The sequence below is a fragment of the Hypanus sabinus genome, chromosome 3 (genome assembly GCF_030144855.1).
Source record: "Hypanus sabinus isolate sHypSab1 chromosome 3, sHypSab1.hap1, whole genome shotgun sequence".
NCBI lineage: Eukaryota > Metazoa > Chordata > Chondrichthyes > Myliobatiformes > Dasyatidae > Hypanus > Hypanus sabinus.
In genome coordinates this window covers 95,520,902-95,537,132 of record NC_082708.1, presented here as the reverse complement: position 1 = coordinate 95,537,132, position 16,231 = coordinate 95,520,902, and the positions used below count along the sequence as shown (strand labels likewise).

The following is a 16,231-nucleotide window of genomic DNA, read 5'->3' as shown; positions in this document are numbered from 1 at the left end:
TTATCATCCATCAGCTTTTTTTCTTTGGTAGTTGGTAGGGGGTTGACTTTTTTTTATGTAAAAAAAATTTTAATGATCTATGATCTATCTTTAAATTTTTGATTATAGATTGGTATACCTTTATGCAATAACATTCTGATCAATTTTATCACAATATATGAATGTACACAAGTTATGTTGAGATGTATCTATGAGTTGCACTCTGTAAATCTTGTTAAGAAAATTATTTTTAAAAAGAACATAACACACCGCTTTTTGCAGAAAAGATGCTAAAATAAAATACTCAACAGTTGAAATACTGTAAAACATATTCTTAACTAGATTTACTAGAATGTTACCTGGGTTTCAGCACCTAAGTTACAGAGAAAGCTTGAACAAGTTAGGTCTTTATTCTTTGGAGCATAGAAGGTTGAGGGGGGACTTGATAGAGGTATTTAAAATTATAAGGGGGATAGATAGAGTTGATGTGGATAGGCTTTTTCCATTGAAAGTAGAGGAGATTCAGCAGTAGTTATGGGTGATTTCAACATGCAGGTGAACTGGGAGAATCAGGTTGGTGCTGGACCCCAGGATAGGGAGTTTGTAGAGTGCCTACGGGATGAATTCTTGGAACAGCTTGTACAAGAGCCGACCAGGGACAAGGCTGTTCTGGATTTAGTGTTCTGTAATGAACAGGATTTGATAAGCGATCTCGCAGTAAAGGAGCCATTAGGAGGTAGTGACCATAATATGATAAGTTTTTATCTGCAATTTGAGGGGGGTAAGGGCAGATCGGAGGTGTCAGTGTTGCAGTTGAACAAAGGAGACTATGAAGCCATGAGGGAGGAGCTGGCCAAAGTTAAATGGACTGATATCCTAGCAGAAAAGACAGTGGAACAGCAATGGCAGGTATTCTTGGGAATAATGCACAAGGTGCAAAATCAGTTCATCCCTCAGAGAAGGAAGGATTCAAAGGGGGGAAAGGGGCCACAGTGGTTGACAAAGGAAGTCAGAGATTGCATAGCATTAAAAAAAAAGTATTACAGAGCTAAGGTGAGTGGGAAGACAGATAATTGGGAAAATTTTAAGGAACAACAGAACTTAACTAAAAAGGCAATACGGGGAGAAAAAATGAGGTATGAACGCAAGCTAGCCAGGAATATAAAGGAGGGTAGCAAAAGCTTTTTTTTTTTTTTTTGGTATGTGAAGAGAAAGAAGATAGTTAAGAACAATGTTGGGCCCTTGAAGAATGAATTGGGTGAAATTGTTATGGGAAACAGAGAAATGGCAGAAGAATTTAATAAGTACTTTAGATCTGTCTTCACTAGGGAAGACACAAGCAATCTCCCAGATGTATTGATGGGCCAAGGACATAGGGTAACAGAGGAACTGAAACAGATTGACATTAGGAAGGAAACAGTGATGAGTAGACTAATGGGACTGAAGGCTAACAAGTCCCCAGGTCCAGATGGTCTGCATCCTAGGGTACTAAAGGAGGTGGCCCTGGAAATTGCGGATGCATTGGTAATCATTTTCCAATGTTCCTTATATTCAGGATCAGTTCCTGAGGATTGGAGAATGGCTAATGTTATCCCACTTTTTAAGAAAGAAGGGAGGAGAAAACAGAGAACTATTGCCCTGTTAGCCTAACATCAGTAGTGGGGAAGATGCTAGAGTCCATTATTAAAGATGAAATTGTGGCATATCAAGATAACAGTGACAGGATTGGGCCAAGCCAGCATGGATTTACCAAGGGCAAATCATGCTTGACTAATTTATTGGAGTTTTTCGAGGATGTAACCAGGAAGTTAGACAAGGGAGATCCAGTGGATGTAGTGTACCTCGATTTTCAGAAGGCATTTGATAAGGTCCCACATAGGAGATTGCTGGGTAAAATCAGAGCTCATGGCATTGGGGGAAGATATTGATATGGATAGAAAACTGATTGGCAGATAGAAAGCAAAGGGTAGCGGTGAATGGGTGTTTCTCGGAATGGCAGGTGGTGACTAATGGGGTGCCACAGGGCTCGGTATTGGGACCACAGCTGTTTATGATTTACATCAACAATTTAGATGAAGGCATTGAGAATAACATCAGCAAGTTTGCTGATGATTCTAAGCTGGGTGGCAGTGTGACATATGATGAGGATGTTAGGAGAATTCAGGGTGACTTGGATAGGCTGGGTGAGTGGGCAGATACATGGCAGATGACGTTTAATGTGAATAAGTGTGAGGTTATCCACTTTGGGAGCAAGAACAGGAAGGCAGATTATTCTCTGAATGGTGTAGAGTTAGGTAAGGGAGAAATACAAAGAGATCTAGGAGTCCTTGTTCATCAGTCACTGAAGGTGAATGAGCAAGTGCTGCAGGCAGTGAAGAAGGCTAATGGAATGTTGGCCTTTATTACAAAGGGAATTGAGTACAAGAGCAAGAAAATCCTTTTGCATTTGTACAGGGCCCTGGTGAGTATTGTGTACAGTTTTGGTCTCCAGGGTTAAGGAAGGACATCCTAGCTGTAGAGGAAGTGCAGCGTAGATTCACAAGGTTAATTCCTGGGATGTCCGGACTGTCTTATGCAGAGAGGTTAGAGAGACTGGGCTTGTACACGCTGGAATTAAGGAGGTTGAGAGGGGATCTGATTGCAACATAAGATTATTAAGGGAGTGGACAAGATAAAGGCAGGAAGTATGTTCCAGATGCTCAGAGAGTCCAGAGGGCATGGTTTAAGAATAAGGGGTAGGTCATTTAGGACGTAGTTAAGGAAAAACTTCTTCTCCCAGAGAGTTGTGGAGACGTGGAATGCACTGCCTCAGAAGGCAGTGGAGGCCAATTCTCTGGATGCTTTCAAGAAAGAGCTAGATAGGTATCTTATGGATAGGGGAATCAAGGGGTATGGGGACAAGGCAGGAACCAGGTATTGATAGTAGATGATCAGCAATGATCTCAGAATGGCGGTGCAGGTGTGAAGGGCCGAATGGTCTACTTCTGCACTATTTGTCTATTGTCAATTGACTGTGTGGGTTTCCTTCAGGTGCTCCTGTTTCCTACCACATCCCAAAGACAAGCATGTTGGTAAATTGAATCCCACCCTCTCTGTGTGGAGATGAATGGTAGAATCAGGATGGAGCTGAAGAGAATAGAGGGGGAATAAAATTGGGATTAATATAAATGGGAGCTTGATGTTTGCTCTGAGATCAGAGGGCCTAAATCCTTGCTGTATGCCTATAAAGACCAGTGGAGACTGTTTATTAACTGTCATGCACAGATTCTGAGTGAATGGACATTGGATTGTGCTGATTTTTTATCAGACCTATAAAGAGTGACAATTAGATGAATTTTCTATTTGGCTCCCAACCCAATCTCCTACTCATCTCCCAAACTGAGCCAGAGATGCCATTCCATTCCAGAGGTCTCACGCAGTCTGATGTCACTTACGATTCAGCCAACAAGGTGCACTGAAACATCTCAGTGGACCATGAATCATACTCCAACACAAATGCCAGCATATCCTTCACTGCTGTGGTCTGGGAACAAAAGGGCCAGGGACTGGTGAACATCAGAAGATCACACAAGTCCACCAGTCTCACCACATTTTAAGCTTGAAAGAGAAATGATATGCATCCTGCGGAACAGGCGTTTAAATGAACCATTTCAATAAAGGACATCACGACAACAAGTGTGTGAAAAACTTAAGGGAATATTTTTTTAAAGTATTAGAAAACAATTAAAATTATTAAACTGATTACTCAAATAATATAAACAAAACTGTGAAAAAGTAACAGATATAATTTTTTGAAGAGGTTACTAGGAAAGTTGACGAGGGTACAGCAGTGGATGCTATCTATATGGACTTCAGTAAGGCCTTTGACAAGGTTCTGCATGGAAGGTTCAATCGTTAGATGTTAATATTGAAGTAGTAATATGGATTATTACTTCTGGCTGGATGGGAGCTGCCAGAGAGTAGTGGTGGATAACTGTTTGTCAGGTTGGAGGCTGGTGACCAGTGGTGTGCCTCAGGGATCTGTACTGGGTCCAATGTTGTTTGTCATATACATTAATGATCTGGATGATGGGATGGTAAATTGGATTAGTAAGTATGCAGATGATACTAAGATAGGTGGCGTTGTGGATAATGAAGTAGGTTTTCAAAGCTTGCAGAGAGATTTAGGCCAGTTAGAAGAATGGGCTGAATGAGGGCAGATAGAGTTTAATGCTGATAAGTGTGAGGTGCTACATTTTGGTAGGGATAATCCAAATAGGACATACATGGTAAATGGCAGGGCATTGAAGAATGCAGTAGAACAGAGTGATCTAGGAATAATGGTGTATAGTTTCCTGAAGGTGGAATCTCATGTGGAAAGGGGGGTGAAGAAAGCTTTTGGTATGCTGTCCTTTATAAATCAGAGCATTGAGTATAAGAGTTGGGATGTAATGTTAAAATTGTACAAGGCATTGGTAAGGCCGAATTTGGAGTATTGTGTACAGTTCTGGTCACCAAATTATAGGAAAGATGTCAACAAAATAGAGAGAGTACAGAGAAGATTTACTAGAAAGTTACCTGGCTTTCAGCACCTAAGTTACAAAGAAACGTTGAACAAGTTAGGTCTTTATTCTTTGGAGAGTAGAAGGTTGAGTGTGGACTTGATAGAGGTATTTAAAATTATGAAGGGGATAGATAGAGTTGATGAGGATAGGCTTTTTCCATTGAGAGTAGGGGAGGTTCAAACAAGAGGACATAAGTTTAGAGTTAGGGGGCAAAAGTTTAGGGGTAACATGAGGGGGAATTTCTTTACTCAGAGAATGGTAGCTGTGTGGAATGAGCTTCCAGTAGAAGTGGTCGAGGCAGGTTCGATATTGTCATTTAAAGTAAAATTGGATAGGTATATGGACAGGAAAGGAATGGAGGGTTATGGGCTGAGTGCAGGTTGGTGGGACTAGGTGAGAGTAAGTGTTCGGCACAGACTAGAAGGGCCGAGATGGCCTATTTCCTTTCTGTAATTGTTATATGGTTATAAAAAGAACAAAAGAATAAAGGATAAAGCCCTCGAGCTGTCCATCACTGAAGCAGGCCCTTTCGTCAACTCTGTTTGCCAATAGTGAAGCCATCCCTTTATTGAGGTGGCTCGTTAATCCCCTGTTCTGCAGGATGGATATCATTTCTCTTTCAGGCTTGAAGTGTGGAGAGACTGGTGGACTTACTTGTGAGATCTTCTGATGTTCACCAGTCCCTGGCTCTTTTGCAGTAATCCATTTATAGACAATAGGTGCAGAAGTAGACCATTCGGCCCCTCGAGTCTGCACCGCCATTCTGAGATCATGGCTGATCATTCACTATCAATACCCAGTCCCTGCCTTGTCCCCATATCCCTTGATTCCCCTATCCATCAGATATCTATCTAGCTCCTTCTTGAAAGCATCCAGAGAATTGGCCTCCACCGTCTTCTGAGGCAGTGCATTCCACACCTCCACAACTCTCTGGGAGAAGAAGCTCTTCCTCAACTCTGTTTTAAATAACTGACCTCTTATTCTCAATCCATGCCCTCTGGTACTGGACTCTCCCAACATCTGGAACATATTTCCTGCCTCAATCCTATCAAATCCTTTAATTATCTTAAACGTTTCAATCAGATCCCCTCTCAATCTCCTCAATTCCAGCGTGTACAATCCCAATCTCTCCAATCTCTCTGCGTAAGACAGCCCTGCCATCCCAGGAATCAACCTAGTGAATCTACGCTGCACTTCCTCAATTGCCAGAATGTCCTTCCTTAAACCTGGAGACCAAAACTGTACACAATATTCCAGATGTGGTCTCACCAGGGCCCTGTACAAATGCAAAAGGACATCCTTGCTCTTGTACTCAATTCCCCTTGTAACAAAGGCCAACATTCCATTTGGTTGTATTGGGCCTCTATCCTGTCTTATCAAGGAGCTGTCCAAATGCCATTTAGATTGTGTAATCCTATCTGTCACTGCCACTTCTTCTGGCACCTTGTTCCATATGACCACCACCCTCTATGTGGAAAAAAATTGTCCCTCAGATCTCTTCAAAATCTCTTTCCTCTCACTTTCAAAGTATGTCTTCTAGTTCTGGGATCTCCTTGGAAAAAGACAGCCCTTTCCATGCCCTCCATAATTTAAAAACCTCTACAAAGTCACTGCTCAGCTTCCTACATTCTAGTGAGAATAAAGCCAACCTATCCCATCTTTCCTTAGAAGTAAAACCCTCTAATCCAGACAAAATCCTGGTCCATCTCTTTTGCACTGTCTTTAATACTGCCACATCCTTCCCATAACATGGCAACCAGAACTGTATACAATACTCCATTGTGGCCTGACCCGATGTAGTGAGAAAAGCTAATGAAAACAACTGGAGGGTCATTGAAGGGTCAGAGGTGGACAGAGTGAGCAATTTCAAGTTCCTGGGCATCCACATTTCAGAGGATCTATCCTGAGCCCAACATATTGGTGCAATCACGATAAAGGCAAGCCTGTGGCTATACTTCATTAGGAATTTGAGGAGATTTGTCATGTCACCAAAGACGAGCAAATTCCTTCAGATACATCATGGAGAGCACTCTATTGCATCACTCTCTGGTAAGGAGGCACCAATGTTCAGGACCATAAAAGGCTTCAGATGTTTGTAGACTCACCCTGCTCCATCACAGACACACTGAGGAAAATGTGGTGCCCCAAAAAGGTGGCATCTGTCATGAAGGGCCCTCACCATCCAGTACATGCCAACTTCTCATTACTACCATCAGGGAAGAGGCACAGGAGCCTGAAGACCCACATGCAATGTTCCTCTGCCATCAGATTTCTGAACAGTCCATGAATTAATGAACTATCTCATTATTCCTTATTTGTATTGTTTTTAATGCAACTAAGAGAAATTTCTTATCCCTGCATTGTAATGCTGTAACAAAACAAATTTCATGACCATTTGTGAATTATTGTTACTGATGGTGATTTTGATTAAAGTAACAAAAAAGGAAAATTAAAGGATGAGAAAGGTATCAGAAGAAGAGACATTAAGTCAATTAAATTACGAAAAAGGAAAATAGTTCATAACCTTAGATTCAAATAGAGTGCGTCAAGGGCAAGAAAAAAAACATGGAGTGACAGTTGAGGTAATATCACTTTAATTCTGAAGAAAATTAATATTAAAGGAACTAATACCTGAAGATGTAAAAAAAACCTCCCTATTTCTCTCCTCAATTTCCTAGCTCAAATTTTGTTGTTATAGTTCTTTGTACTCACTAGTGCACAGAGTAGTAAAATGTTTCTCTCAATAACTCTTGTTTCCAATCAAACTTCTAAAGAACCAACTCATCTTTATAATCCAGCCCTCAGAACTAAAGAAATTCTGGTGGATCTATGTACCATATCTTCTGAGGCAAACATCTTTTCTAAGTCAAGTGCTTTGAGTTGTATAATTTTACTTTAACCACGAATCTGCATGGGTAAAACAAAGAAAATTCACCCTGAATATTTTCACTTTCCAATTAAAGACTGGCATGTTAATAGTGCTTTTGATTTCATAATCTGTACACATTGTGGTGAACTACATATACCTGTCTGGACACGCCCCCCCCACTCCCACTGACTGCTCCTGTGGCTCCTCCCACAGACCTCGGTATAAAGGTGATTGGACCCTGAGCCCCGCCCTCAGTCTCCAGGATGTAGTATGATGGTCAATTGCTGCTTGTTCTTTCTTCCAGTCAATTAAAGCTGATATCTCGCCTCACGTCTCAGAGAGTTATTGATGGTGCATCACACATAAACCCTAAATTTTCTTTGGTTCCCCACTATTCCTGTCCTTTCTCCATTTAACACAGATCTGTTCTTTTCATTCAGAATAAATTACTTTAAATGGGGTTGATGTCATTTGGTAAAGATGTGAATGTATGCTTTATTCATTAGACTGTAATTTTCTATTCTCATCTACATTGATTACTTATTCTGCTCATCATTGTCAGCACATCTGGATTTTTGACTTTTTATTGTTTCATGTATTCACTTAATAAATACAGTGAATAGTTGAAGTCCAAATGAAGATTTTGTGGGACACTATCTGCAATTTTCCTGGAAAAAATGTTGTTTCTTATTACTGCCGATGGAAATTCTGTTTTGGGGTGCATTGATTTTGTTCACCTCATGGCAAATCATTTGTTGCACCGGTAACCCACAGTGATCTGATCACGTCCATCGGCACACCGTGATCAATAAATACTTTGCAGAAATAACTGAGCAGTGATTCAGAGAGTAATTCATCACGACTACAGTGATAAGTCATTTTTCACAGAAACTGGGGCAAGGTACACTGTTTACAATGTGCATCAACCAATTGGACTTTGGAGCTGGAAGTACAAGGCATCAGGATAATTAGGGCGAGTCAGCATGTTTCGTTAAGGAAGAAATGGAAAAGCAATACACACAAAATTCTGGAGAAACTCAGCAGGCATCAATGGAAAAGAATTTGATCAACATTTTAGGCCATGACCCTTCATTAGGATTAAGTAAAAGTTAGTTAGGTGAAGTCTAAATATAGTACATAACCAAAGGAATATAGGGATTTTAAAAAAGCTAAGTTAAGGACTATTGTTTTCTTGGACAGATAAAACTGTTGTTAAATGTAAAGAACTTTTTAAAATATCTATAGGTCAGTTCTCCATTAGAAGGTTGGATTAAGGGCAAAACACTTAGATGATGAATGCTTTCATCTATAAAAAACAGAAAAAGGTTCGACTAAGTGTCAAATATTATCTTTTGCCTCTCTCCTGGCTAGACATTTAATCCTCCTTAGATGGAGAGATGTTGCCCCGCCCACGCATGCTCAATGGCTTAACGATATTATGGCCTGCTTAGACCTTGAAAAAATTAATTATTCAGTTCTTAATTCGGACTTAAAGTTCCATAAGGTCTGGGGACCTTTTATTGAGTACTTTCATAACCTTCCCCTTAACTAAGGTTTTTTTTCGGTCCCTTGCTTTCAGCTCTTTTTTTTTGGTAGTAGGCATTAATATCTTCTGTTGCTAAGTGTATTTACAGTTTTGGGGGTTTGATTGTCCTGATTTATATTCTCTATATTGTGTTGTGGTTGGTCTGGAGTTTTTTTTTGTTGTGGGGCTTGGGGAGGATACTAATTTTACATGTCTTCAATTTGGGTGCTTTCTCAATTAGCTTTCTTTGTATCATATTATTATTGTATATTTTTGCACTGTATCAATGTTCTTCATTTTGATCTGGGTTTTTTTATCTGTAGTTACGTAGAAAATGTATTAAAAAACTAATTAAAAAAACAGAAAAAGAGGACATAATGGGTCATTAAGACTATGACATGCTCGATATAGAACAAGTATTCAAGTTCAAGTTTGAATTTATTGCTGTCACTGCCGGAGTATAAATGCCCTGAAAATTGGATTTCTGCTGCAGCAGTGCTATACATTGCAAACACAAGTTAACATTACCATAGATTAACATCAGAGGGAGATAATAGTTACAAAAGCAGAAATCATAAATAAATGTACTTCATTCATCAGTTATCAGTGACTCAGCTGAATTATTGCCCCCAAATCAAAAAATGTTGGTGGATAAATCCACAATTCAGACATAAGCAAAAACCATGGGCTTACATTTCAAAGCAGTACAAAGATAGTTCACCAAGTGATAAAGTTCAGAGGTAAGCATTGAACAAACCTGTTTGGTTTGACGATTATCCACTGTCCTTACTTCAATGCAATTATTTATATTTCCCTCACTCGTCTGCATTGTATTGAACTGTTGTATTTCTAGAAAGGGAAAATGTTGTGCAAATAGATATCAAATATTAAACAGAATAAATATCTGCATGTTTATGCATTTTTTTACAAGCAATCTCAAGTTTCACAGAATATTTTATTGTTTGCAGCTTTTTTCAAGACTAATACAAAAATATAGTTTTCCCACATTAAATATCCACATAACACATAAACATCCTGAACATGTAAAATCCAAAGTCCATTGTATCTGTTATGTCAAACCATGCACTCCAGGGCAATGCCACGCTTGCACTTTAATAGCTCACATCATCCAGGGTAATAATGAATGCTAATACTAGAATCAATCATTCAAGCTTGGTAGATGAATATTAAGCCTCTACAAATGCTCCATCACAACACTGGAATATATCCTATATTGCTGCTAGGAAAGACTTAGCAATTCAGTAGTAGATAGGCAGGAGGAAGTAACTGGGAGTCCTCAAAATTGACTCATGATCCCATAGCATCAGATTAAATGCAAGGAAACCTACTTCCATGTAACACCTGCTGAATACCAGCGAATATGACCAAGAATGTCTCGCTAACATCAAAAATAGGCTAAAGAATGTAACTGCTAGATTTGTTTCACAAAAATATATGAACCAACAACACACACAAATGCAGATCAGGCATCTATGGAAAGGAAGAACCATTCGATATTTCATGACAAGACCCTTCATTAGCACTCATCTTGAGAGACAAACTAACCCGACTTTATTCTCATTAATCCATTGTGGGCTTGTGCAGAATTTGTAGAACTGACCACTTTACAGTCCTCATGGTCACCCACCCTGGTCGTGTGTCTCTACCAGTGTGATAAACGGGATAGATTTAGAACAGAAGTGGCATCTCAAAACTAAGCCGCTTTGAACCACCAGCAGCAGAAAAACATTCCACCAAAATCTGTAACATGATGACTCACTCTTGCTTTGCTATCTAGCCAGGAGGTCAACCTTGAGATCCCAAGTGCCAACTTGGTGAGGCTGGACTACAAGCATGCTAAATCAAATATCTAAAAGAGAATGACTAAACCAGAACTGATCTCTTAATATCTTTCCTTTTGATTAATCCTGACGAAGGGTCTCACCGGAAACATTGACAGTGCTTTGCCCTGTAGATGCTGCCTGGCCTGCTGTGTTCCACCAGCATTTTGTGTGTGTTGTTACCAGAACTGATGTTCTGATTGCTCTGCAATCTTGCCATATCCAGCTGTTACCGCTGGTAGACAATTAAACTGCAGAAGTCGGGTTTCAGCCAATTCAATTCTCTTGATAAAACAGTTAAAATGACCAGACTTATAAACTGATAACGATGTGGGGGAGTCTTCACCAAATGATAGCAGTGGTTGAAGAAAGTGGCTCAACATTATCCTCAAGGGCAGTCAGGATTGAGCAATAGATGCTTGTTTCAGCAATACAGTACTCACATCTTGTAAAATGAACAAATTAAAATTAAAATGCATGCAGGAAGTCCAAATGGAAAACAGAAAATTCTAAATATACCAAACAGCTCAGATTCTATGTGTAGAGTGAGGAGCAAACACATTTCAGATGGATGATCTTTTGTCAGAGTGACTGTTCTAAGTTAGTATTATTCTGCAAATCCAGAGAGAACTGGAGAAAGAAAACCTCTTGCTTTTGAACATAGTTCAGCCAGAAGGCATGTACTCAATGCACTAAGTGATAAAAATCTCCTCTTGAGTACACTCATGCTTGTTAACAGAGAAGGGAGATTATCAGACTAGCCACTTTTATAATAGTACAATTGGAACACACAAGAACTGTAGCCCTTTAGCCAAGTCTCCTTGTGTAAACCTGGAAATTAAATATCTCAATTTTCTTTTGTTTCAACTGGAAATGAAGGGAACAAAATGCCAGTCACAGAATTTCCTCATGACCGTCAATGAACAGAGCATTCTCTGTATATAACTCAAAGGACCAAATATCCAGAGCAGTATTTAGATATTTTTACAGAATTGTATTTTCTGGTTTGTCCCTCTATTGTCAGAGAACTGACAATGAATGGTGCAAAACTGCTCTATTTATCACAGTAAGACATTGGAGCAGACGTAGGCTATTTGGCCCATCGAGTTTGCTCCACCATGGCCGATAGATCATGGCCGATCTATTAACCCTCTAACCCCATTTCTCCTGCCTTCTCCACATAAACCTTGATGCCTTTACTAATCAACAACCTATCAACCTCCATTTTAAATATGCCCATTGATTTGGCCTCCACAGATGTCTGTGGCAATCAAATCCACGTATTCATCACCCTCTGACTAAAGCCATTCCTCCTCATCTCTGTTCTAAAGTGACATCCTTCAATTTTAGGCTGTCCCCTCTGATTCTTTGCCACTCATCGTAAATTATTGCCAAGCCTCCTTCCAATAAAGCAAGCGAAATCGATATTCCTATCAAATAAAATTTACAATTTTGAATATCATTATCTAATTTCCCCTTGATCGCCTCTGCTGGAAGGAAACTTTTTGTTTGTTTTTTTGACTGGAAGCTTACATGTCCATTCAAGATCCTTAAAGGACATAGTGTATAGGTAGCATGTATAGGGCATAGGAGGAACATGTGTGCTCAGACTTCATGGAACATAGAATTATACAACACAGAAGGATGTCACTTGGCCCAACCATCTCTCTACTGACCCAGCCACTTCTCTGCTGCTTGGCAAATTTTCAACTTCATATTTTTCTAAATTCTTCTTGAAGGCCATAGTGAAAATTGATTTCAGCGCATTTACAAATAAAACACCCTAGATAGCAACCACATGCTGTTCTTTTTCCTGTTTTTAAAATACATCTGTAACTTCTAGTTCTCAAACTCTCCACCAAAAGCAGCATTGTCCCTCTATCAATTTTGTATACATGACTATTTCATATACAGTATTTCTATCAATTTCTCCTCAGCAAACTCCAATCTTACCCTACTTCTCTGTACTATCCTTTTAACTGTAGTCATTTATCCCAGGATTCATTCTCATAAATCGGCTTTGGACCCTCTCTAACACAGTCCAGAAAAGACTTAAAGAATGCTGTTAGATAATATGGTAATCAGAATTGAATGTAATATTCCAATTTACACCAGACCTGTGTTTCATAAAGGATAAGCACAACCTACTTGCCTTGATATTTTATACCTCTATCGATAAAGCCCAAAATTACATCTGTTTTAATAATTGCTCTCTCAACCAGTCCTGCCACTTTCAATAATTTGTCCCTCACCTCCTGTATCCCTTTTACAATAGTATTCTTTATCCTGGATTTCCATCCCTCATTCATCCTAACAAATGCATTAACTCCCATTTCTTTTCATCAAATTTCATCTGTCATTCATCTTCCCACTCCACCAGTCTCTTTATATCCAGTTCCAATTCATCATTATCCTCTTTCTAGTTCATAATACGGCTAGGATGTACCTCATCCACAAGTTAAGAAACATCAGCTTTCACCACCAAACCAAGTTATTAATATTGATCAAAATATGCAATGGCTCCACCCTGGGGATCTCTTACCTGCCAGTTTATATCCAGCCTCTTTTATGCTCTGTGCTTCAAATTTGGTGAAAAGCCTGTTATCAAAGGCCTTCTGGAAATCATATACACCACATCAATAAAACTAGCTGCTGGAAGAAGTCAGCAGATCAAACAGCATCTGTAGAGGGAAATGGACAGTCAACATTATGAGGTAAGACCTTCATCTGGACTAAATGAAGGGTCAACTGTCCATTTCTTTCTACAAATGCTGCCTGAATTACTGATTTTGTCAAAGCTCAAAATGAATCATCAGATTTACTGATGACACAACAGTGGTTGGCTTTATCAACAACGAGGGAACGACATATAAAGAGGAGGTAGAATGGTGCATACACAACAACTTGAGTCTCAACATAGGCAAGACTAAAGAGATGATTATGGACTTCAGCAATATCCACTCCTCACGCACATAACAGCTCCTCTGTGGAGCGAGTGAGGAGCACCAAGCTTCTAGGAGTGCACATAACAGATGATTTCAGCTGGTCCCTCTAGTCAAGGAAGCACAGCAGCGCCTCCACTTTCTGAAGAGGCGGAGGCAAGCTAATTGCCCCCGACCCCATGCTAACCAATTTTTTCAGGAGCTCCATTGAGAGTGTCCTGACCAGCTAAATCACCATCTGGTATGAGAATTGCAAGGCATCTGAACACAGTACCCTGCAAAGGAAGGTGAGGTCAAAATATGAGGTCATGTAAATCAGTGATAATAAATCTGTAAACACGAGGAAATCTGCAGATGCTGGAAATTCAAACAACACACACAAAATGCTGGTGGAACACAGCAGGCCAGGTAGCATCTATCAGGAGAAGCACGGTCGACATTTCGGGCTGAGACCCTTCTGTTCTGGTTCTTAAATAACAAAGATGACTGATTGGCAAAATTGTTCCGTTCCAAAACCAATTGTCCAATTGTTACAACTCTGAATTTAGTAGATCCTTTTTTAATTAAGGGCAATCATCACCCACCACTCCTAATCGAGCTATGATTCAGCTACATTAACATTGGTATTTAAATTCCTATGCGGGATTGGCAGAAAATGAGCAAGAAGCAAAACATATGGGCGGTCTATTTTCAATAACCCAACCCTTAACATGAAGCTTTGGGAAGTGGCAGAGGTAGGTTTTGAGAGGGGTGTAGATCTCTGCTGCAATCTGTCGATGGGAAAACTCAATTGTCCTATAGTTCAAACAACTTTTTGTTGGCCTATGAAAGTACGATTAGAATTTTTTAAAATCATTGACTCTGAAGAGCTGTGGGACTTGTTCCCTTCTCTTGACAACAGTGACTTGCAGAATATTACAATGGCTAAGAACTTTTAGATGATACAGTATTATTTGCAAGGATGTGGATTCAATATTTTATTTATAAAATCTTAAGCATGTCAATAATGCCATGAGATGAATTTAATAATCTAGCATTAATGAGAAAAACTGGTAAACTATGTTGTAAATCATTTATAAAACATTTTGAAATAGGTAATCAACTTAACATTTACGATTAAATTCTTGCTGTCAGAGCACCACCACCAACTTCTAAGCTTAATAACCACTTACCAAAACCGTTGATTTAGACCCTACGAAAATCAATCCCCAGGTATACTGTTAACAGCTCAGTGTGTGAAATATCTTTGCACATGAGCAGTCAACTGAGAGCAGTACATTTTTAAAAAGTCACGATTCCACATGTAACAAAAGGATGTTTTTCTGCTTTGAAACAAGAAACTCTATAGTTTGTTTCAGCATTTGTTTTCTAAATTGCTTTCAAATGAAACACTGGAATTCCATGATGTGGAGCAAGAAATGACTACGTTCCAACACACATGGCATTGTTTTATTCCCAATGAAACTTCAACCCCATACAAAGGACAAAGTCTCTAATTTTTGTTATTGCATTAACTAGTTACTGATAGCAGTTTCAGCAATTTTGCATTACTCATCAGGTAAGATTTTGGACCACAATCACACTCAATTTAATGTCCACAGTTGAACCCCCAGAAAACTTTAGGGCAATAGTTTTGTTTATATCTTTTAAAGTGGTGTATACTCAATCACAACTAGAACAAAAAGACTCTGTAGAAAGCTCCACTGTAAATAGCATCATGGATAGGACAGAACTGGGCTTTTTAGCCTAAGTCTTATCCATTTACATGAACTCAACATCCAAAGTAGTTCTGCAGACCAGGACTTCATTCTGTGCAATGTAGGAGATTGAGCAGCAATCTAATAGAGGCATGTAACATCATGGAAAGGATGGACAAAGAAAGCAAATATTTTTCTCGGGCAGGGTGTATTAAAGATAAGATAGGTTTAAAATCCTATTTAAAAAGGGACATCGGGCAGCTTCTTCACACAAAAGGTTGGTGTGTATTTGAAATGTGCTGCCAGAAATAATGGCCGAGGCAGGCACAGCAGCAACATTTGGACAGTAGTGGTTTAGTGTTTAGGGCCAAACACAGGAAGATGGGTGACTTGGGCCAAAGGGTCGTTTTTCAATGCTGAATGACTTTATGAACTAACCCTACCCTTTCAGATTCCATTACTCACCTAAAAATGACAGACAATTAACAGTAGGCAATTAACCTATTAATCTGCACATTGTTGGGATATGAGATTTGTTATAATGTGAGTATTATTAAAAGGAAGTTAATACTAATCGGGAAGCTGTTGGTAGCAGGAGGCGAGATCCAGGGTTGGCAGGGTCTTCACTTCACTCTTTTTACTCCCAGTATGCATTGTATATAGTTCCTCCACCCAGGCCGCACGAGGTACCTGGAAGCCTCTGTATTGTAAATATCATTTGCTGTCCCAGGTAAAGATGTTCTTTTGGCCATCAAATTGTCGAGTGGTATTTTGTAAAGTAGAAGTTACCGCATATTTTTGGTGACAAAGTGAACTGGTTTTGTGGACGTGTCG

General features: G+C 39.5%; 1 protein-coding gene across 1 annotated transcript in view; it reads right to left on the bottom strand.

Annotated features, from left to right (window-relative positions):
• The window catches only part of slc2a9l2 (solute carrier family 2 member 9, like 2), a 408,559-nt gene extending 393,424 nt beyond the window's left edge, over positions 1 to 15,135 (bottom strand). Inside the window, exons 1-2 of the mRNA XM_059964824.1 lie at positions 14,873 to 15,135; positions 9,675 to 9,766 (exon numbers count right to left, since the gene is read on the bottom strand). Of these exons, the coding sequence (XP_059820807.1) occupies positions 9,675 to 9,746 (72 nt within the window). The 5' untranslated portion in view covers positions 9,747 to 9,766; positions 14,873 to 15,135. The remainder of the gene's footprint in view (positions 1 to 9,674; positions 9,767 to 14,872) is intronic.
• Between the last annotated feature and the right edge of the window lie 1,096 nt (positions 15,136 to 16,231).